The sequence below is a fragment of the Ostrea edulis genome, chromosome 3 (assembly GCF_947568905.1).
Source record: "Ostrea edulis chromosome 3, xbOstEdul1.1, whole genome shotgun sequence".
Taxonomy (NCBI): Eukaryota; Metazoa; Mollusca; class Bivalvia; order Ostreida; family Ostreidae; genus Ostrea; species Ostrea edulis.
In genome coordinates, this window is record NC_079166.1 from 25,070,688 (window position 1) to 25,096,062 (window position 25,375).

The following is a 25,375-nucleotide window of genomic DNA, read 5'->3' on the forward strand; positions in this document are numbered from 1 at the left end:
GTTAACGTACTTTTAATCTTCTATTGATCTATCAAACTGTTAACTTACCTTTAATCTTATATTGATCTATCAAACTGTTAACGTACCTTTAATCTTATATTGATCTATCAAACTGTTAACTTACCTTTAATCTTATATTGATCTATCAAACTGTTAACGTACCTTTATAATCTTATATTGATCTATCAAACTGTTAACTTACCTTTAATCTTATATTGATCTATCAAACTGTTAACGTACCTTTAATCTTATATTGATCTATCAAACTGTTAACTTACCTTTATAATCTTATACTGATCTATTTTAAAACTGTTAACGTACCTTTATAATCTTATACTGATCTATTTTAAAACTGTTAACGTACCTTTATAATCTTATACTGATCTATTTTAAAACTGTTAACGGTACGTACCTTTCCTTCGTAATTTGACTTCCTGTACATAGTTGCTAGGAAACATGCCTTCATTGCCGTTAACTCGACCTTCCCAAAATCCCTGCTCTCCCACTCCGAGGACTGAAATATACAGAGAAAAGTTTTATGATTCATAAAATAGAAAATTTACTCTTTTTCATTAAAAAATCTTTTTTCTTTCATAATTTCACTAATATCTCTTCAAGCACAAAATTTAGATGGAATGTAGTATTAATATAAATTTCGGTACAGAAATGGAGAATACAAAAAAAGTCTATATAAATTACTATTATAATCGCAAACCAGAGTCTCGGTCTACTGTCTACCCCCCTCAACCCTCTGAATCTGCTCTATCATTTCTAAGGAAGCTAGGAAAATCATACAACCTTTTGAGGATTTAGAGATATCAGTAATAAGGCTAATTACAATGAAACAAAATTTCTTTCTTCTTTGCTGGTGATACTGAGATTCAAGGATTCCACATTTTGTAGTTTTCATTTTCGGTAAGCTTGGCGGTTACCAATGTGAGTGATGTGATTTAGGACTTAGTAAATTTTAATAACGCTTAATTTGATTGGCCTTTTGGATTCTATCCACTGCGAATGTCAATTTCAAAATTCAGTAGGGCAGATCCAGCGGTTCAGCCGAGGGTAAACGTAAAATGAGACTCTGACAAAATTATCAAATGGTAATTCACACAAAAGTAAACATCAGAAAATCATGAAAAAACCTAAATCTAAACTATAAGGTACGAATAATAAATGGTTTCAATAAAACTATATGCACACATCTGATGAATTTCAGCAAAAATTTCATTCTTGCAGAGCTGAATTTAATTAAGCCTTTCATTTTTGTTGTGCATGCACTTCTTCATTCATATCGCATACCTCTGCACATCTTCGCTAGCCAAGGAGCGGAGTGGACTGAAAACCCTCGGCTAGCGAAGATGACCTCTGCATGCAAAATAACATTTTCGCATGCTCTCACATCCTAATGAAATCTCTACAGCAGCAGACACCCATAATATTTTAGACCATTCAGTTGTCAGTACATCATTAATCAAAATTAATAAGATTATGAATATAATTATCCATGTATTCAACATGCATTACTAGACATGTATCACACTAATATAATATCGTAATAATTATGGTACGTAAATTATGACAGATATCGTGGCATATCATATTGCATGCATGCAGTTTTCTTGGTGGATAAACTTCATGCTGAAATCAATACTTCACTAATGATATTTACCTGATCTATTTATATTTGAAATGAGAATGCATGTGTATATATATGTATATATATATCATACAGGTGATGTATAAAATAAAAGAAAATGCAATACATGTAATATAAACACAGCACGGCTACAAACAGGGAAAAGTGTAAACTTCAAATGCTGTGAAATAATGAGAAAATAAACAGAACTAGAACACATGCTCTAAGGGAGGTAACCTTCCACAATGTCGCCTTTCTCCAAAGCCAGTTCTTCTGGCGTGCGAGGCACGTAGCGCTCAATGCAAACAAATATGTGATCCGTCTCCAACTCCAGTGTGGCCTCCGGTGGACAATGGTCAGCAGAAATGTACGACGAGTGCGAGTCCCCTGCTGGTGCGCTGGTTTGTCTACTGACCTGGCTTTTGTTGGCGGGAAGACTTCTACATTTGTCGTAAGATTCGGAGTAAATCCTGGAATTGTGGTAGATCTCTTCCTGCTTGACCACATCCACATGACCCTCGTTTTTCCATGGCATTCTGTTCCTTTTAGGTTTTGAGATGACCCTGTATATGGTGGAATCTGAAGTACACACAGAGCTCTGACCTGTGAAATTGTTCGGACTTTTGCTTCGGTCCCTGGCGTATTTTCCATTATCTCCACTAGAATGAGATTTGTTATACACATTTCTTGTTTGCGAACTGCTGTACAGATTTCTTGAATGGGATGAAAATGTACTTAGGCTTGGGCTATGACTTCGAACACTATTGATAGATTCCATCGAAGGCGAAAGAATAGTGCTCTGGGAGTCGCTGCCCTGGTCAGTGTCCCAATGGGCAGTTCCTGGACTTTTGGGCACTGTGAGATTCTGATATTTCTGTATCTTTTGCCTCATTTCAATCTGTAGAGATAGTCGTCTCTGAAAGTCCTTATGGAATTCAAAGTCGAGTCGATCGCGAGATTGCACTGAGCGGAATGAGTTGGCAGGGGTCAGTCTGCTTTTGATAATCTCAAACTGAGATAGACAGGAGGGTTTATTGTGATCTGGAAAGTGGCTCTGGCACACAGACATGGGTCGCCTTAAGGGGAAAGATGCACTTGCTCCTTTTCCAAAGAAGCCTTCAAAATCACAATGATCAATCACAATGAACACAACAGGAATACAAATATAAGAATGATTCTGTAATCATTATGTAAACATATCTATATACAGGTATTTTTAATGACTTTGTTTGCAAGAAATTCAATAACAGGACAACAATAGTACCATACAATATTCACATTTATGTACAACGTCAGTAAAAGAAATCTTTGTTGAACCTATCTCGCTTTTCGAGGTCTTTACCCATCACCAAAACCCGTTAGTACACCCACCAAAGCTAGGGACCGGAGATCTGATTCACTACTTTGTCACATTGCTAGTCCAACACTAGTCCCTTTCAAACCAATACAATACCCCAACCAAAGATGAAGCGCCTCACAGTCACACTCACCTGGACCCGAGCTTGAACTGGATAAACTCATTGAGCACGGCGAGTCTGTCCCCCGAGAGCCTGAGTACGAGTCCATGTTCTGACTGTTGTGTAGGTGTGAGAAACTGTTGGTAGAGGAGGAGGGACTAATCAGAATGTGGTTGATTCTCGGGTCGCTACGGGAACGGTACAGAGCGAACATGGCAGCAGATGCCACGGAATCTCGTCGTCTGGTGCTGAACCGAGGAGTCTCGCGAAACGTAACTGTGAAATAGAAATGAATGTGTACAGCATTGATCAGAGCAATGTGATGTCATGGCACAAACAACAGCTAATTGTGAATAAATAACACCATGCCACCCCCAACCCTAACAAAGAAGTGGACGGAAAACTTTTATTCATGACAACTTTATTTTACAATTTACCAGTGATGAATTAGGTTTTTGTTAAGGTGAGAAAACATTTATTCAGGTCTTTATGTTCACAACAACGACTAATTTTCGTATTTTTTTTAAACAAATACAAGAGACGTAAAAGGACTGGTAAGTGGTGAGACATACCTAAGAAATAAGATATCAATTTTTAGTGTTATTGGGATATGACATGAAGTTGGTCACATGATCAAATCCGATGGATTAATTAACTCATCTAATCCAAATCCCAGTCTAAATGTCTTAATATATCAAGATGTCTATTATCTTTGTACAGGTTATCCATGAGTTGATCTTTTCCTCTTTATTCTCTGTGATACATGACCTGAGATGGCAAAAAACCCATGCTAACAAGAAAACCTCAATCTGACATCATAAATCTGTTGATGAACCCCCTACACTGAGTCATATTGTTTAACTACACCTATTTCCAGGTACAGTTAAATGTAACTAAACACCCTCAATTCTAGTCGATCAGTTTCAACCTATAGGTAATTTTACCCATGTCAACTTTTTCTCCAGCAGCTTAGTATGTAAACACCAGGAATATATATTATAATTAGCCATTACACATTTAATTTTAAGCCTATCATGACTTTTCCAGTTTCTCTCTTTAGTTTCTATGCAAGAAATATAGCATCTTAAATTTTTTACTTATCATAAACTAGTAAACTAAAATTGAAATAAAACTTGTAAAAGAAATAATTTTCACACTATCAAAGAAATATTTTTACAGATGAATATCATTTCCTTACCCACATCTTCGTCTTTGTGCCCCTCGATGATTTCAGCAATGACACTGTTCCCAGCCAATATGGCAGACTCGTACGGGGACTGACTGCTGTAGTTGAGTATTTCTTTGTTTGCTCCCCGGAACAGCAAAACTCGTAAACAAGACTCCTGGACAACAGAAATATACTCCATACTGAATTCCATCATACTTACAAACATCAAAACTGCTTTTAAAAAGCTTTCGATTGAACTATCTCAGCATTGTCTTAGGAACACTTGACAAAAGGTGTTCACCATGCAAGCGCAGGGAAAAATAACTTTATGTCAAAGCATGCATCATCTTAGCCAACATGTTCTGAAGATGAATATACAATGTACACAGTAATGGCCCCTGGTCATCATGACTCGGTGTAATTGATCTGTTGAGATCCAAGCACCTAGTGTAATTGACAATGTTTATATCAGGTGTAATGTAATTTGTTACATCACTGACACAAGCGACAAGTACCCCTCCCACATCACATACAGTGAACATGTTTACATGCAAAACAGATCTAAAAACACAACCACCAAAACTCCAATAATTGAGGGCACCACCTTTCCTTATTTTCTCCTAAAGGCATGAGTCCTCTTTGGTATAAATTGAAAGGAATTGTCACAACGACTATAGCATGTCAACTATGAAGCCTGAATCTAAGAATTTACACAGCTATAAGCTATGTTAAAAGTTTTCTTTATGACAGACAGATGCTGGCAACTGACAACATTTCATGTTTTAGAAAATATCGGGAAGTAATACACCACTGTTAACTACAAAATTTCTGTGTGAATTTTCACAGAAATACTGAGATATCACATTCCATATATAGAAATTGTAACAATGTTGAAGAAGAAAAAAATCTTACCCTGTTATGTAACGCACAAACATGCAATGCTGTATTCCCACTGGCATTCTGTACATCCATGTCTGCTCCGTAAAACAAGAGGTGTTCCAAATGCTGCACCAAACCTTGTCGGCAGGCCTGTTTCACAACAAATTAATTCTCAAATCACTTGGTATAAACACACTTGAACATCTTATTTTTCTAAAATCCTTCTCAATTATGGTGACCTCGGCCTGAGGATTCCTCTACACTCCTATAATCAGCTTATTTTCCATTTACCTCAATAATATACAAGTACATCTTTTGTTATGTCAATAAATATCTTCTTATCTACCTAATAAAAACTTTTGATATTCTTTCTTTTTTCCAAATGAAAAAATGCTTTTAAAAATGTTTTAATTATGATATACCCAGAAAACGTATATATATTTCTGAACAGGCATAATGATAAGCAAACATGAACACTTTGTAAATCTCTGAAAGGTTCAATAAATAAAAGACCTACTGTATATTAAACTTCATGAATACAAAATTTATGCCCTTAGTTTTACAAATCTAGTGACAAATATGTCTTACATGGTGGATTTCGAACCATCCCTGTTCATCTTGCGAGCCTATAAAGGCCCTCTCCTGCAGTAGCATTTCCATGCAGCCCGGGCCGGTACAGTGACAGACCGTGTAATACAGAGGGGTCAGGGAACGACTGTCCTTCATGTTAGGGGACACACCCAAATCTAGCAGGGTCTGAAAAAGACATGGAAAATACTCTACCATTTTTTACTCTAGTTTTGAAACATGCAGCTACTTAAAAGGCAAGGACTACTTAGTACCTGTATCTAGCCGTCTACAAAAATTTGGTACATGTATATCGAAAAACTGCATTTTCAATACAGACCAACTTTTCATAAACTTTAGTAACTCTCTATACAAAAAATCAACCAGACCTATCGGTAAAAACTCTGGTAAATATGACCTTGATAAATGACCTTGGCATTTATCAGTCATATACATGTATCTTTAATTTTGAACTTTTAGGTCACCATCTATGATGCTTCAATCTCACATCTAGTTTAAAAGTTACGACTAAGGTTAATGTTGTGGATGAAGTAAGAAAAAGACAGAGATATATGGACAAGCAGACAGACAGACAGACAGAATGGTACACCTGATCTTCATACAAAACTGAAAAACTTTCACCTTTCAGAATACAAAATGCAAAGTTTAAAATACATTCAACTCTGCAACTGTCCTTTGCAACTCTTTTATATAATTATCAGATAAGGTGATAAAGTTGTGGATATTAATTGCTTTGAAACAGGAATAACAATGAGAGGTATCCAAAAGTTACTCCGTTCATCTACACTGTACCAAGAACCTGGACAGTTAATTCAGAAACAAGACAACTGTGAATGAGTGAAAATACAAGACCCCTTGATTAATGACCATGTCGCATCCTCTGTCGCACACAGGGAACATTGAACTAGAGACCCAGGAAATAAACACTGCTGACGACACCATTTCTACAGATGTCGGACAAGACACAAGGAATATGTTTAACAACAATGTCCTTAGCCATGATTCACGTACTAGTAATGCTAACAAGTAACTTCCAAAACCAGGGACCGGGAACCAAACACATACATTCTGTCTGCACCTGATCCACAGACGAAGCAATAAATAAACAAGACATTACAGATCATTTTTGTTTTCAAAGAATAGAGGATGAAAATAGCGCATATTACTGAAGGTGATGTATTTTTCAGCAGGTGGGCCAATATTGTTTCTGATGTGACAGCAACATGCATCAGCAGTGCAGATAACCGATAAAACAACACCAAGTAGTTGGAGAAAGTGACAGATAACATTGTAAGCCAAACTACACAGCAGTAACTTAGCACCCGCTGAAACGGGTTAAAAAAGTGTCCTCTCTGATTCATATCTTCCACTGCAATAGTCAGTGACAAAAAATAATCAATCAGATCCCACCAGGTCCTACAGATTGCACATCATAACAATAATATCTATCTTGCTAGTGGCCTCGGTTTTGTACATTCTAAATGATAAGGGGCCCTTTGACATACTAGATCATAATGGACATTATCATTTGCAACACACATTATGACACATCCTCATACAAGTCTTGCTTTACTACCATTTTTGTGCTATAATCATAAGATACAGGAGGTCTAAATCTGAATCCTCTAAATCCTGCCATCACATGATGTGGCAAGCCTGACAAATTCAAGCTGGTTGATACAATAGCTTGATGTCCAAAAGTTTTTACAAACCAAAAATTTCAATTCATCATGACCTCTGTACATATTCCCACATTATCCTTAGGCCTGTTTTGTTCATTATCCACATTTTCCTACACCCATCATAAAGGTCTCTGTGTTGTCCACTAACTTTCCAACCATCTTCAATGCCCCTGTTCTGCCCATTACCCCCCATTTTCCTACTTCCTCTTGATGGTCTCAGTGTTCTGCCCACTCCCCTACATTTTCCTACACCTACCTTGATGGCCCGTTTTGCCCACTCCCCTACATTTTCCTACACCTACCTTGATGGCCCGTTTTGCCCACTCCCCTACATTTTCCTATACCCACCTTGATGGCCTGTTCTGCCCACTCCCCTACATTTTCCTACATCTACCTTGATCGCCCGTTTTTCCCAACCACATTTTCCTACACCTACCTTGATGGCCTCAGTGTTGCCCGCTATCACAGCCACATGCAGAGCAGTCATCCCTTTCTTGTTCCTGAAGTCTAAATGGGCCCCACCCCCAGCAAGGCTAATGATCATCTCACGAGACTTGGGCTTGTTCATGGACACGGCTAAACACAAAGGGGTCTCTGCAATGGAACAGTTCTTCGTTTCAATGCTACTCCTCAGAATTCAACTGAGTGTGATGAATATATGAATTGATAAAATACTACTGTGTCAGTTCTGTATCAGGTATTATTTCCTATATACATAACTTTACTGTAATGTAATTCATAATATAATTTTAAAACAATTCACTGGTAAGTTCACAGATGTTCTAACATTGCAGACATCAGGAGCATAAGCACTGCAAAATGATATTCCCTTAAGCAGTAACTAATTTCATCATCTAAATTTTGTTGATGTTTAATGTATAATTGAACAGGAAACCTTGTTTTCATTCCATAAAACAACATAAAGACACCTGTTGTAGAAGCATGATATTACAATCCAAAGTGCAGTTGTAATATATGTAAACAGAATGTCACAAGCTAACATGTAAAACATTTCATACAATTGTTGAAGTATCATATGAACAATAGAGTAAAATACTGCATTCTTGGTGTTTCTGAGAAACCGAGCACTTCTTGTAGTAACTATGTGTGTCCAGGCAGGTGTCCATTGTGATTGTTTTAGGGAACTAAACAGTAATATCAACACCAAGTACAAAGTACTGGATCAGTACCCCCCTCCCCCCTCTCTCTCCCTCTCTCGCAATACAGTGCTTGTTCTGTCTATACCTCCACTGCTGGAGTCGTGAAAGTTCGGGTCCAAGCCTTTATTTGTCATCTTGTTGACTTTCTCAATATTGCAGGTCCTGATGTAGTCAATAAAATGTCTCAGGTTGCTCTACAACACACAAATAAGAGACAGCTTGTGACAATAAGTTCACTCACAGGATTCTTGTAGCATGCGATGTCCTGGTTTCATGTTTCTCCAATAAAATCGTGACAATCTGCCACTACTATCATTAACTGAATTGTCCTATACAGTGTAAATAAACATACTTTAATCTTGATGATAAAACAAGATGTGTTTGTGAAACACAAATGCCCCCGATAATGGTGAATTCCAAAGCACTTACTGTTAAAAAGTTATTAACAAGGTTAAAGGTTTTTTTTTAATAAAGTAGGTCAAACTCCAAGATCAATGTCAGAGTCAAAGATGTTGGTACCTTAGGAAAGGTTTTGTCACAAGTAATACTCATGTGAAATATCAAAGCTTTAGCACTTACTGTTCAAAATTTATTAGCAAGGTTAAAGTTTTCAAAAAGTAGGTCAAACTCTAAGGTCAAGGTCAGTATCAAAAATGTTGGTACCCACGGAAAGGTCTCGTCACAAGGAATACTCATGTGAAATATCAAAGCTCTAGCACTTAGTGTTCAAAAGTTATTAGCGAGGTTAAAGTTTCAGACATAATGACAGACAGGACAAAAACAATGTGCCTGCCCTCAGATCTTCGATCTCGGGGGCATAAAAACATGTACATCATTACAAAAGTATCTGTATTTAAGAAACTCTTTATAAAATTGACCTCAAAACGATAAATTCTTTAGTTATCTCTGAACCGCTATACAATATTTTACTGATTTACATCCTGACATTATTAACATGGCCGTTATATATATTTGTATGAATCCTTGGTACACCCACCTTTACATGACATTAATGGTACACTCACCTTTACATCTGACATTACCGGTACACTCACCTTTACATCTGACATTACCGGTACACTCACCTTTACATCTGACATTACCGGTACACTCACCTTTACATCTGACATTACCGGTACACTCACCTTTACATCTGACATTACCGGTACACTCACCTTTACATCTGACATTACCGGTACACTCACCTTTACATCTGACATTAACGGTACACTCACCTTTACATCTGACATTACCGGTACACTCACCTTTACATCTGACATTACCGGTACACTCACCTTTACATCTGACATTAACGGTACACTCACCTTTACATCTGACATTAACGGTACTCACCTTCACATCTGACATTAACGGTACACTCACCTTTACATGGAGCTGTTTTAGCTTTCTAACATTAACATGCATCATCTTATACACCCGCTTCTTGTATTTAAACTGCAAAAAAAAAAATCACAAAAATTAAAACTTGCTATTGAAATTTTTTCCAATAAAACAAAGCCATAAATGAATTAATTTAATGGTTGAAAAAGAATTGTAACCAATGATTTTCTCTCTTCTTTTTTTTTTTGTGTGTGTGTGCAGAGGGGGGGGGGGGGGGGGGGTCTAATAACAAATAATGCAAAATTGCGCTCTTTAGTGTGATGAAAGATGTGGTTATCATTTCTTGAAACTATAAGATGGAATTTTACACATGAAAACACAATCAAAACTCTGAAGCTGTAATAATTTGAAGATATGAAATCACTGCCTCTTGAATTCAATATTTATTTTTAGTAGAATTTCTTATTAATAACAATTCCCAGCCTCGTCCTCTGGGGAACATAAAGCATCAAATGCAACTGTATGATGTCAAAATAAGCAATATTCGTCATCACTCAGAGAATCGATACATGTAATAATATGGTTCTGTCAGACACGATGTCAACCACATTCAATGAACAAAAATATCTGCAAAGAAAGATATTGTAAACAACTCTCAAGCACATTTCATTCCCTGCATTTCACCTGGATAAGGTGTTGATGGCAGTAGATATATGACACCCTCCCTCCTTCCCTATTCTAAGGACCAATAGAAAATCAACAAAAATACAAGCTAAAATGATGTCATTACCTCCAGAAATCCTATTGGTCCTTGTAAAGGGTATTCCCTCAGCAGGCGCTCTTCGTCAAGGAATTTCCCTGCTCTGCCATTCATTGGAGGACAGTACAGACCATAGTTGATGGAGTCTTTTAAATCCTACAACAGCAACGACTTCAAACTATCATTTCTTCAAATTGTAACGACCAATACCAGTTTCACTTTATTGTTTAAAATCCACAACGGTGATGATTTGAATACACGCAATGCTGAAACAAAGGCACTGTTAATCAAGACATTCCATTGCAACAAAACATCATCCACAGGGTCACTTTCTCATACATTACAACATCATCCACAGTGTCACTTTCTCATACATTACAACATCATCCACAGGGTCACTTTCTCATACATTACAACATCATCCACAGTGTCACTTTCTCATACATTACAACATCACCCAGTGTCACTTTCTCATACATTACAACATCATCCACAGTGTCACTTTCTTATACATTACAACATCACCCAGTGTCACTTTCTCATACATTACAACATCACCCAGTGTCACTTTCTTATACATTACAACATCATCCACAGTGTCACTTTCTCATACATTACAACATCATCCACAGGGTCACTTTCTCATACATTACAACATCATCCACAGGGTCACTTTCTCATACATTACAACATCATCCACGGGGTCACTTTCTCATACATTACAACATCATCCACAGGGTCACTTTCTCATACATTACAACATCATCCACAGGGTCACTTTCTCATACATTACAACATCATCCACAGGGTCACTTTCTCATACATTACAACATCATCCACAGGGTCACTTTCTCATACATTACAACATCATCCACAAGGTCACTTTCTCATACATTACAACATCATCCACAGGGTCACTTTCTCATACATTACAACATCATACACAGGGTCACTTTCTCATACATTACAACATCATCCACAGGGTCACTTTCTCATACATTACAACATCATCCACAGGGTCACTTTCTCATACATTACAACATCATCCACAGGGTCACTTTCTCATACATTACAACATCATCCACAGGGTCACTTTCTCATACATTACAACATCATCCACAAGGTCACTTTCTCATACATTACAACATCATCCACAGGGTCACTTTCTCATACATTACAACATCATACACAGGGTCACTTTCTCATACATTACAACATCATCCTCAGTGTCACTTTCTTATACATTACAACATCAATAGAAATTTTTTTTCCTCCCATCTACAAATGTTTGTAGCATATATGAGGCTGCAAAATCAGAATTCCATTGTCAGAAAACTTTCATGTAAATTTCCATTTTTCTGGCCCAGTGGCTCTTGAGAAGAACATTTTAAAAGATTTTTCATGTATATCAGCATGCAAAACTTTGACCCCTTTTGTGGCCCCACACTACCCCTAGGGACCATGATTTGAACAAACTGGAATCTACTACATGTCAGGAAGCTTTTACGAATACATGTATTTCAACTTTTCTGGCCAACTGGTTCTTGAGAAGCTTTTTAAAGATTTTCCTCAATATATTCTCCTGTAAAACTTTGATCCCCTATTCTGGCCTCAACCTAATCCCGGGGACCATGATTTGAACAAACTTGAATCTACTCTACATCAGGAAGCTTTCAGGTCTAGTTGTAAAGAACGTTCATATGTAATATGAAAGCCCTGTCTTAAAAAGTTCACGAGATATTTTAAAAGATTTTCCCTATATACTCGCACATAAATTTTTTATCCCTATTGTGGCTCCACCCTATCTCCGGGGGCCATGGTTTGTACAAACTTGAATCTGCACTACAACAGGAAGCCTTAATGTGAATAGAACTTTTTTGGCCCCATGGTTCTTGAGAATATTTTTAAATGACCCCACCCTATTTTTGCATTTTCTTGATTTTCTTCCCTTTCAAGGGAGGATGTTCCTTCATTTGAGCAAATCTGAATCACCTTTACCCAAGAAAGTTTTCTGGCAAGTTTGACTGAAATTGGTCAAGAGGTTATGGAGAAGATGTTGAAAATACTAAAAGTTTACGAATGGACAGATGGACAACACAAAATGTGATCTGGAAATCTCATTTGTGCCCTTGACTCAGGTGAGCTGAAAAGGTATTTGAGATGTCAGCCAGAAACCAGGGCATAACAGACAAACAGATAGACAAAATTAACAATATCACCACTTTCACTGGGGAGATGGAGGACATTGGGTCTCAAGGCTCACCTGAGTTATCTTGTTTGCACTAAGTTACCTTCAAAATTCTCCTTTTATGTATATCCTAATAATTGTTACTTAAATCTAACTACCCTGGTAATAGGAAACTTTCCTGTTAGCTTTATATACATGTAACTGTTATTGTAAAAGTGTGTTACCTGTCAATTAAACCAAAAACTAACCCTAAACCTAACGTATTAAGATTAAAACACTCAGGGGCAGACAACAAACTTCAATCAGAAACGTCAACATTTTCTAAACACAGATGGGTCATTTTCCCACGAGCATATTAATACATCAATTAACAGGAACACTCTGGCACACACACACAATAACTTTAGCAGTAGTACTCCAGCACACACACAATAACTTTAGCAGTACATACTACAGCACACACACAATAACTTTAGCAACAGTACTCCAGCACACACACAATAACTTTAGCAGCAGTACTCCAGCACACATACAATAACTATAGCAGCAGTACTCCAGCACACACACAATAACTTTAGCAGTACATACTCCAGCACACACACAATAACTTTACCAGTACATACTCCAGCACACATACAATAACTTTAGCAGTACATACTCCAGCACACACACAATAACTTTAGCAGTACATACTCCAGCACACACACAATAACTTTAGCAGTACATACTCCAGCACACACACAATAACTTTAGCAGCAGTACTCAGACACACATACAATAACTTTAGCAGTACATACTCCAGTACACACACAATAACTTTAGCAGTACATACTCCAGCACACACACAATAACTTTAGCAGTACATACTCCAGTACACACACAATAACTTTAGCAGTACATACTCCAGCACACACACAATAACTTTAGCAGTACATACTCCAGCACACACACAATAACTTTAGCAGTACATACTCCAGTACACACACAATAACTTTAGCAGTACATACTCCAGCACACACACAATAACTTTAGCAGTACATACTCCAGCACACACACAATAACTTTAGCAGTACATACTCCAGCACACACACAATAACTTTAGCAGTACATACTCCAGCACACACACAATAACTTTAGCAGCAGTACATACTCCAGCACACATACAATAACTTTAGCAGTACATACTCCAGTACACACACAATAACTTTAGCAGTACATACTCCAGCACACACACAATAACTTTAGCAGCAGTACTCAGACACATACACAATAACTTTAGCAGTACATACTCCAGTACACACACAATAACTTTAGCAGTACATACTCCAGCACACACACAATAACTTTAGCAGTACATACTCCAGCACACACACAATAACTTTAGCAGTACATACTCCAGCACACACACAATAACTTTAGCAGTACATACTCCAGCACACACACAATAACTTTAGCAGCAGTACATACTCCAGCACACATACAATAACTTTAGCAGTACATACTCCAGCACACATACAATAACTTTAGCAGTACATACTCCAGTACACACACAATAACTTTAGCAGTACATACTCCAGTACACACACAATAACTTTAGCAACAGTACTCCAGCACACACACAATAACTTTAGCAGTACATACTCCAGCACACACACAATAACTTTAGCAACAGTACTCCAGCACACACACAATAACTTTAGCAGTACATACTCCAGCACACACACAATAACTTTAGCAGCAGTACATACTCCAGCACACATACAATAACTTTAGCAGTACATACTCCAGTACACACACAATAACTTTAGCAGTACATACTCCAGCACACACACAATAACTTTAGCAACAGTACTCAGACACACACACAATAACTTTAGCAGCAGTACTCAGACACACACACAATAACTTTAGCAGCAGTACTCAGACACACACACAATAACTTTAGCAGCAGTACTCAGACACACACACAATAACTTTAGCAGTACATACTCCAGCACACACACAATAACTTTAGCAGTACATACTCCAGCACACACACAATAACTTTAGCAGTACATACTCCAGCACACACACAATAACTTTAGCAGTACATACTCCAGCACACACACAATAACTTTAGCAGCAGTACTCAGACACACACACAATAACTTTAGCAGTACATACTCCAGTACACACACAATAACTTTAGCAGTACATACTCCAGCACACACACAATAACTTTAGCAGTACATACTCCAGCACACACACAATATCTTTAGCAGTACATACTCCAGCACACACATAATAACTTTAGCAGTACATACTCCAGTACACACACAATAACTTTAGCAGTACATACTCCAGCACACACATAATAACTTTAGCAGTACATACTCCAGCACACACACAATAACTTTAGCAGTACATACTCCAGTACACACACAATAACTTTAGCAGTACATACTCCAGCACACACACAATAACTTTAGCAGTACATACTCCAGCACACACACAATAACTTTAGCAGTACATACTCCAGCACACACACAATAACTTTAGCAGTACATACTCCAGTACACACACAATAACTTTAGCAGTACATACTCCAGCACACACACAATAACTTTAGCAGCAGTACATACTCCAGCACACACACAATAACTTTAGCAGCAGTACTCCAGCACACACACAATAACTTTAGCAGCAGTACATACTCCAGCACACACACAATAACTTTAGCAGCAGTACTCCAGCACACACACAATAACTTTAGCAGTACATACTCCAGCACACACACAATAACTTTAGCAGCAGTACTCCAGCACACACACAATAACTTTAGCAGTACATACTCCAGCACACACACAATAACTTTAGCAGCAGTACTCCAGCACACACACAATAACTTTAGCAGTACATACTCCAGCACACACACAATAACTTTAGCAGCAGTACTCCAGCACACACACAATAACTATAGCAGTAGTACTCCAGCACACACACAATAACTATAGCAGTAGTACTCCAGCACACACACAATAACTATAGCAGTAGTACTCCAGCACACACACACACACACAATAAATTTTGCAGTAGTACTCCCGCACACACACAATAACTTAACCAGTACATACTCCAGCACACACACAATAACTTTAGCAGCAGTACTCCAGCACACACACAATAACTTTAGCAGCAGTACTCCAGCACACACACAATAACTTAACCAGTACATACTCCAGCACACACACAATAACTTTAGCAACAGTACTCCAGCACACACACAATAACTTTAGCAGTAGTACTCCAGCACACACACAATAACTTTAGCAGTACATACTCCAGCACAAACACAATAACTTTAGCAGCAGTACTCCAGCACACACACAATAACTATAGCAGTAGTACTCCAGCACACACACAATAACTTAACCAGTACATACTCCAGCACACACACAATAACTTTAGCAGCAGTACTCCAGCACACACACAATAACTTTAGCAGTAGTACTCCAGCACACAAACAATAACTTTAGCAGCAGTACCCCAGCACACATAATAACTTTAGCAGTACATACTCCATCACACACAATAACTTTAGCAGTACATACTCCATCACACACAATAACTTTAGCAGTACATACTCCAGCACACACACAATAACTTTAGCAGTACATACTCCATCACACACACAATAACTTTAGCAGTACATACTCCAGCACACACACAATAACTTTAGCAGTACATACTCCATCACACACAATAACTTTAGCAGTACATACTCCAGCACACACACAATAACTTTAGCAGTACATACTCCAGCACACACACAATAACTTTAGCAGCAGTACTCCAGCACACACACAATAACTTTAGCAGCAGTACTCCAGCACACACACAATAACTTTAGCAGCAGTACTCCAGCACACACACAATAACTATAGCAGTAGTACTCCAGCACACACACAATAACTTAACCAGTACATACTCCAGCACACACACAATAACTTTAGCAGCAGTACTCCAGCACACACACAATAACTTTAGCAGTAGTACTCCAGCACACACACAATAACTTTAGCAGTACATACTCCAGCACACACACAATAACTTTAGCAGCAGTACTCCAGCACACATACAATAACTTAACCAGTACATACTCCAGCACACACACAATAACTTTAGCAGTACATACTCCAGCACAAACACAATAACTTTAGCAGTAGTACTCCAGCACACACATAATAACTATAGCAGTAGTACTCCAGCACACACACAATAACTTTAGCAGCAGTACCCCAGCACACATAATAACTTTAGCAGTACATACTCCATCACACACAATAACTTTAGCAGTACATACTCCATCACACACAATAACTTTAGCAGCAGTACTCCAGCACACATACAATAACTTAACCAGTACATACTCCAGCACACACACAATAACTTTAGCAGTACATACTCCAGCACACACACAATAACTTTAGCAGTAGTACTCCAGCACACACACAATAACTATAGCAGTAGTACTCCAGCACACACACAATAACTTTAGCAGCAGTACCCCAGCACACATAATAACTTTAGCAGTACATACTCCATCACACACAATAACTTTAGCAGTACATACTCCATCACACACAATAACTTTAGCAGTACATACTCCAGCACACACACAATAACTTTAGCAGTACATACTCCAGCACACACACAATAACTTTAGCAGTACATACTCCAGCACACACACAATAACTTTAGCAGTACATACTCCAGCACACACACAATAACTTTAGCAGTACATACTCCAGCACACACACAATAACTTTAGCAGCAGTACTCCAGCACACACACAATAACTTTAGCAGCAGTACTCCAGCACACACACAATAACTATAGCAGTAGTACTCCAGCACACACACACACACACAATAACTTTAGCAGCAGTACTCCAGCACACACACAATAAATTTTGCAGTGGTATATGTACATACCTTGGCAAATGAGCTCAGGACTCGGTGCTTGGCTTGCCATACTGTTTCATCCAATTCAAACTGTAGACATTTCTAAAACAGTAATCAAGATAAAATACCACACTGAGCATGAGGGAAAACATATCTCAACTTGTCTGATCAATATTTATAGAGTGTATATAGGTAAACAGAGAATGTAATACACTATTGGTAATACACATCCCTAGATGGGCATCCAATATCCTTCATGTTTGCTCTATTCTTTGTAACAGAGTCTCAGTCTAAATCTACAATAACACTCTACCTCTGGTTCAGGGTCAGTCCTATCAGTTTTTACGAAGTTGAAGAAAATTGTGCTTAAATCTAGAGCCGTTAACCATTCTTTGTTGCTCAAGTTTACAACCAATCAAAATTAGTTGCTCAAATTTACAACCAATCAAAATTAGTTTAAGCCTAAGATACAAGTTACAACACTGCATGACACCATACCCTATCATAATATATTAATACAAAGTCAGCCTATTATAATATGTTACATACAAAGTCAGCCTATCATAATATATTACATACAAACTCAATGGAAAATGAAGCATTTTGCAGATTTATGTCATAGATCTCACAACAATAGAGAAATTGGGAGTGGACATGACACCATGATTTCGTCATGGACATTCTACTGGTGAAATAACCTAGACTTAGAAAATGAAAAATGACATTTCCATAATGCTTTCATTTTCATTAGCTTAATGATCCCTTATGTCAACATCTCTCACATTAGAGAATTTATTAAAACAATTCTGAGGAGGAGAAACATGAACTGAGGCTCTGATGTGTAAAAGAATAGTTTGCTCAAGAATAGCTTATACGAAATGGTCCATACCTGAAGTTTCAGTTCTGGAACAGAAATGCGGATGAAAACTGTCCCAACCTGGCTATCTGAGTGATACACTCCAGGTTCCTGATAACCTTTAACCTCTTCTGAAATAAATGAGCCCTCTCTGTAGTCCACGACCCCATTATGGTGGGGGTACATGTGATCCTGTGTCTGATCATTAAAATCTTGGATGCTCATTTCGAAAACCATCCCATTCCCGATAAGAAGGTATCTTGTTTCCCCGAAACTCTGCACAAAATTCCTCCAATATCAATCACTCCTTGTCAATTCCTAATGAGGAAACCTAGAAAACAGAAATAGGAAATGGTTCATTCTGTTTGAGGTTGATTTTCAGGGCCAATGCCCATATTGAATTTGCCTATTTGATTAAAAACAGGTGGTGCAATCACGTCTGGCTAGTGGAATGTATTGAACAATATGTCACCAGCTGCATTTAATATGATGATTGAATATTTATCTGAATGATCAGTTTAGTATGTGTACAGCAGTATTCATTAAAAAGTCTAAAAATCTGCAGGGAAAACTACACAACCCACCAAACAGATAATGCAACAAGTAATTAAGGCACCATGAAGCAAAGTTATGATGCTGAAACCAAAAGGTCTGCAAAAGCAGGCATACCCCCCCCCCCCCCCCCTCCTCTGGTACTCCACATTGCCAATACAACCCCTACTTAATGCAAGGGTATGACAAAAATACAGACAGACAGAAATGTGTCACATGCAAACACATTTTGTTAAAATATCACTATTGAGCAATTAACATCTCTCTGAATATAAAAGCTCCATTTATCATTCAATTTAAAACCCAGCCATAATACAAAAAAATATGTTTCAATTTTACATCATTGATATAATATTATACACATGATATACACATCACAGATATTGACATTTACAAGAACCTATCGGAATACATAAAGTCTTAAGATTATACCTTAACTTCAAAATCACTTCACACTTTCCACCTTCAAAATCCTTTCGCTGTTCCCTCAAACTTCACTTTTCAAACTATTACTGTACCTAGACCTAATTTATCCACTATCAAAACCCCAATCAAGAGGAATTCTTCATGGGACAGATTGACATACAACTCACTATGCTCTTTTGATCTGTGGCCAATGTTGATTGATCATATCGTAAGCACATGTAGAGAAGGGTAATTTCCTATAAATAACATCATTACAAAGAAAGAAAAAAGTCTAACTGCACTGGGCATACCTACACAGTACTAGGGATCATGCACTACGGTGCAGTACCTCCAGGGCTCTACATCACATCAAACATTTCAATAGGTAAAACAAAAGTGATACTAATGCCATATATTTTGTTTCTCTCAATGAATATTAAACTGTTGCTCCACTTCGGATGTCCTATGGCTATTTGGGAGATTGTTCAGCGATAAAGTCGTAAAGTTAGAATTTTCCGATGTGTTTGGGGAAATCACATGAATACATACCCAACAGATAAGTATCAACACCTCATGATACTAAAACCATCATGGATAGGGAGGCTCCTAAATACCTTCCAGTCATATTTCTCTCTCTTTGATTTGTATCTTAATGTATTAATATTAAGTCAACAAAACTTCATCTCTGAATACATTGAACTTCGAAGTCTGGAATAGAACTCACTACACATTCTGGTATTAAAGTCACTGTGGACCCTTAAACCTGTGTGTTCTAGTGAGCCACATTTTACATTTATCAAATTGTGATAATAATATGAAGACTTTAGTTATGTAATTTCATATGTAAGTATAATCTCACAAAATTAATTAAGGTGGCTCACTACATCCTGAAATAATTTCTCAAATCAGTACAAATTAATTTAATCATAAAAGATATGATGATATATAATAAGTAAAAAGGCCAAAAAGGCAGAAAATATGCAAATTTGGATAAAAACATTATTTTCAAAAAAATTATTTCAACACATATGAACAAGACTGTGGGATTTGAACTCGAGATCTGCGGTTCACCAGCCCAATGATTTTTTTCTCTCTCTCTTTTAACCAGCCCAATGCTTTAACCACTGAACAAACAAATCGATCGATACAAATAATTTCACAAAACATTTAAATTGCCATCTTGTGAGGCCATCATTAAAAATATTTTTGTTTGATGCACTCTGACCCACATTTTTCAAGGTGGGTATGTAGGTAGGGTTTTTTTGGGTTTTTTTGAATGTCATGAAAATTTCTAACATTTTCTTTTAAAATAAGGAGAATTTTCTATTTTTCAAGGGAAACAAAAAAAAAAAAAGGAGAAATTTTAAATTGCTGTAAAAAATTATCGGGTAGGAGCAAATTTGATGGGTCGGTCGGAGTACATCAAACAAATCAATTTTTATTTTTGGCCTGACGTAGTGTGATACAGAGTATAAGCTTTAGTGCAGTGAGCTACCTTAAGTTGACATTAAGTTTTTAGAACTATGCAACATTCTTAGTCTAACTGGTAAGTTCTTTTGTACAACAGAGCCTAGCTGGTATTACAGTCTGGAGATCCCTAATCTTGTGCGTATATGTTGATATGGACCCCTAAACCTACATGATCTGGTATTAAGTTTGGAGATCCCTAAACCTGCATGTTCTGGTATTAAGTTGGAGATCCCTAAACCTGCATATTCTGGTATTAAGTTTGGAGATCCCTAAACCTGCATGTTCTGGTATTAAGTTTAGAGATCCCTAAACCTACATGTTCTGGTATTAAGTTGGAGATCCCTAAACCTACATGTTCTGGTATTAAGTTTAGAGATCCCTAAACCTACATGTTCTGCATCCTTGTTACCATCACATTAAAGTACATGTATTATCATGTACCTCACTGACTACAGAATATTCTCTCAATAAGTAGAAAATTTAGAACTAATAAATATTATCTAGCCTATATTACGAGAACATTACATACTTCTATCCTTTTTCCATATCAACTACAGATCTCCATTTCATCAGTTCACTTGGGGAAACACACAGCCATACAAACAGACAAGACAATGAAAACTTACCTCCCTTTAAAAAATTGAAATACTCTCCTGATGTCACTGAAATTATATCCCAAGTGAAAATCCAACCTTTCTAAGCATCACAAGGAGGAAGTCATTCCCATCCAAAGACAAATCCCCTCTAATTAAATAATCCTTATTAACCTTGAGATAAAGACAGGAAGCATATATATCTGTAACTCACTCACATACAGGCAAGATAAGAAAGTGACAAGTTGTGAATTTATTGACTCTTAATTCTCCTCTAACAGCCAGGATTGACAACTTAAGGTAATGTTATATCAGAAACACAGACCTGCTTTGTCACCTTCAATCTACTGGCCCTTTGAAATAAAAAAAAAATAATCTGTATATCAAATTAAGTTTTAGCACAGGTAGTCAGAAACATGATTGCATGCAAGTTAAACCATTGTAACTTACAGAAAGTAAAAACCCAAATATTATCAAACACCATGTCACTAGTAGATATACCTTTGTATCAAATGACCTGCTATAAAGCTAAACAATTTGTCACACCCTGTAGCTGTGTAGTAGTGATGAGCACCATCCCACTATCAAACATGAATTGTAACACACGTCTTATATTCTAGTCTGTAGATATTCCTTTTCAAAAATTTAGTACTGATACTACTGAACATAATCAGCCGGAGCACTGAGCCTTCTTACATAGTCTGGATTATCCATCAGTCGACAACTGTTAATTCCCAACAATGTCATATTTTTATTTTTTTTTAATTTTACAAGTATAAATTAGGAGACTTAAAATTTCACAAGAGAGGCTTCTTGCGAATTAACACTAGTATTAATTACCATATTGTAAAATAAGGAATCTACAGTATTTCAATCAATCTGAAACTAACATTCTACCTCATTATGTGAGCACCACATTTTATGAGCAGTGAAGATTTCATGATTTGCCTGAGAGAACACTTACTCTTTGTAGAAACTGTGTATTTTCCTGTAACACATTCTCCTCATTCAACACACATCAACATCACAACATTTGTAACTAATTACGGATGAACATGCTGCATATCATTTTCCTATCACAGCTCTGCACTAGCTATAATGCACATATACCTATAATTAATAGGTTTCCAAAAACAATTCAAACTGCCAGTCAAAATTCTAGAGATTTCAAAATGCCTTGTCCGACAGTGGAAATGAAGTTATACACGTACACTGTCTGACTTTAACGAGAATACACTACAATCTATTTTATCATGTGACAAAGTTTAGGAGACGAGCCCATGTTTTCAATGTAAATTGTGATCCATACATGATCATTAAAATAATGAACTTCATTGAATGTATCTTTCAAACATAAAATCTATAATCACTTGTAAATATATTGAAAAGTGTATGTCTAGATCTGAAAAAAAGTGAGAAATATGCTTGTCTAATAAAGTTAATTTCACTGTTATTGATGAAAGAAAATGCACATCAGAAATTTATTATTCCATGAATTAAATCCATAAATATATATATAAATTTACATGGTTATCCATTTATAGTAGGCCTATCTTTCATAATGATAAGACCGCAAAACCCGAGGCCCAGTGTCACAGCAGGTGTGGCACGATAAAGATCCCTCCCTGCTCAAAGGCCGTAAGCACCGAGCATAAGGCTAAATTTTGCAGACCTTCACCGGCGATGGTGACGTCTCCATATGAGTGAAAAATTCTCGAGAAAGATGTTCAACAATAAACAATCAATTATAATGATTTACCTACATGTAGCACAACAATAAACAATCAGTCATAATGATTTACCTACATGTACATGTAGCACAACAATAAACAATCAATCATAATGATTTACCTACATGTACATGTAGCACAACTGATATATCAAATAGAAATATTATCCTTTTAGCATCTTCACAATGACTTACCTATCAGAGCCAGTAAATCACATAGAAATCGAAAACAAAGCAAATGGTATAAGCATTGGTTTTTGCTTATCCAATGTATGTATACACTACAACCGGTAACAGCAGCCACACTGTCTATCAATATTCTCCAAGACAACACACTCGAAAGACATGAAGCTCACTAGGAAAAATACATAGCAAGCCTCTGTCAAACTATCAAAAGCCAACTGCCATCAATAATAGATTTACCTGAACAATCCCCATACATCCAGCACTTCTGACCAGTTCCAAGATTCTTAGCCATTTCCTACCTGTGCAAAATTCTTCACAGAAAATTCATGAGAAATATTTCAGCTTAATGAGAAACAATGAAGATAATGTAATTAACAGTGTGATCAAAACAACGCTCATTAATACACGGTATTCAACAGAACCTTTTAATTCGTTCCAATGAATAATTTATGTAATACAATGTAATTAATGTTTCTCTTTTACTGGAAAAGAAGAAGCAGGCCTGAAGTGCACCGTCATCAGAAATGGAAAAAGAAGCTCAGTAAAAACTCTGACAGACATTCCAGTACAAACTCTGACAGACATTCTTGATATTTGTCAAAAAACTGTAAGCATGCAGCTTCAGGAAAGGTGACAGACCAACTGATATGATGGACCCCGCAGTCCACTCCGAATGTAGGAAATGGAGAGAAATCAACCAAAGGACCTGAATGAAATGTTGATCCTGGCAGTAATCTCCAGAATCCATTCTCTTATAATTAGATAAAAACAGTAATTAACGAGGAGAGAGATGATCACTGAGCCACAGAATGCCCGAGGTGACCAAAATGGAGAAGTCTTGATCCAAAACATGAAGAGGAAATTGACATTGAAACTTACATTATAGGGGCCCTGCTTCAGGGGGGGGTCTGGCTATTTATAGAACAAGTACTGCATATCATACTGAAACAAGAGTGCTATTTCACAGTCTGCTCTATAATATGAAATTCTTGATCTGCAGTTGTTAAATACAGTCACATACAATAATTCTTCATTTTCAGCCAAATGGTACATTCACCAGCTGTAATTTTCAATACTTTATAGTTATATTATCAATGTAAATGAAATTCACTTCTTAAATACATGTATATACCCCAAATTCCTTTCTTAAATACATGTATATACCCTAAATTCGCTTCTTAAAAACATGTATACTCTAAATTCACTTCTTAAATACATGTATACCCTAAATTCACTTCTTAAATACATGTATACCCTAAATTCACTTCTTAAATACATGTATACCCTAAATTTACTTCTTAAATACATGTGAATGTTGTATTTTGCCAACCAATACAAAGTAAAAAAAAATTGGAATCCATTCCACACTATCGACATGAGACATCAGGTCACTGTGAATATTGCACATGAGAAAACTTCCCGTAATTTAGACTTTAAGATCAAAATGCTATGTCCCAAAAAACTACATCTACTTTCTCAGGCATGTTAATCAACTTTTTACTACCTGACCCCCTCTCACAAATTATCAGAGGATTACCAGTAATTATCATTTTGTAGTTAAGTGAAATAATTTGATCTGTTTACTAACAAGGTAAGACTTAAAATATTTGGGTGTTTGGGCAAGTTGTTTCCAACTCCTAATAGCAAGAAGAAACGTTAGCGCGTATGACAACTAAAAGCTTACTGATAAAACCATAGGGCAGGAAAATATGGCAAACTTTCACCTTTCATGTCCAAAATCTCATGTTTCGTATACAAGGAGCAAGATTTAGTATTCATCTA

General features: G+C 36.9%; 1 protein-coding gene across 14 annotated transcripts in view; it reads right to left on the bottom strand.

Moving 5' to 3' along the window:
* The window catches only part of LOC125673635 (SH3 and multiple ankyrin repeat domains protein 3-like), a 75,717-nt gene that overhangs the window by 32,081 nt on the left and 18,261 nt on the right, over nt 1–25,375 (bottom strand). For 8 of the 14 annotated variants that reach the window (XM_048910274.2, XM_056157664.1, XM_048910271.2 and 5 more), the window contains exons 2-13: nt 18,692–18,989; nt 17,833–17,904; nt 10,702–10,827; nt 9,954–10,025; nt 8,656–8,764; nt 7,847–8,004; nt 5,729–5,896; nt 5,174–5,290; nt 4,292–4,436; nt 3,127–3,369; nt 1,874–2,752; nt 413–514 (exon numbers count right to left, since the gene is read on the bottom strand). In XM_048910274.2, the coding sequence (XP_048766231.2) occupies nt 413–514; nt 1,874–2,752; nt 3,127–3,369; nt 4,292–4,436; nt 5,174–5,290; nt 5,729–5,896; nt 7,847–8,004; nt 8,656–8,764; nt 9,954–10,025; nt 10,702–10,827; nt 17,833–17,904; nt 18,692–18,895 (2,395 nt within the window). In that variant the 5' untranslated portion in view covers nt 18,896–18,989. Of the gene's footprint in view, nt 1–412; nt 515–1,873; nt 2,753–3,126; nt 3,370–4,291; nt 4,437–5,173; nt 5,291–5,728; nt 5,897–7,846; nt 8,005–8,655; nt 8,765–9,953; nt 10,026–10,701; nt 10,828–17,832; nt 17,905–18,691; nt 18,990–21,711; nt 21,727–23,602; nt 23,624–23,830; nt 23,905–25,375 lie in introns of those variants that run through there. The other 6 variants (XM_056157669.1, XM_056157668.1, XM_048910277.2 and 3 more) reach the window with 4 other exon arrangements.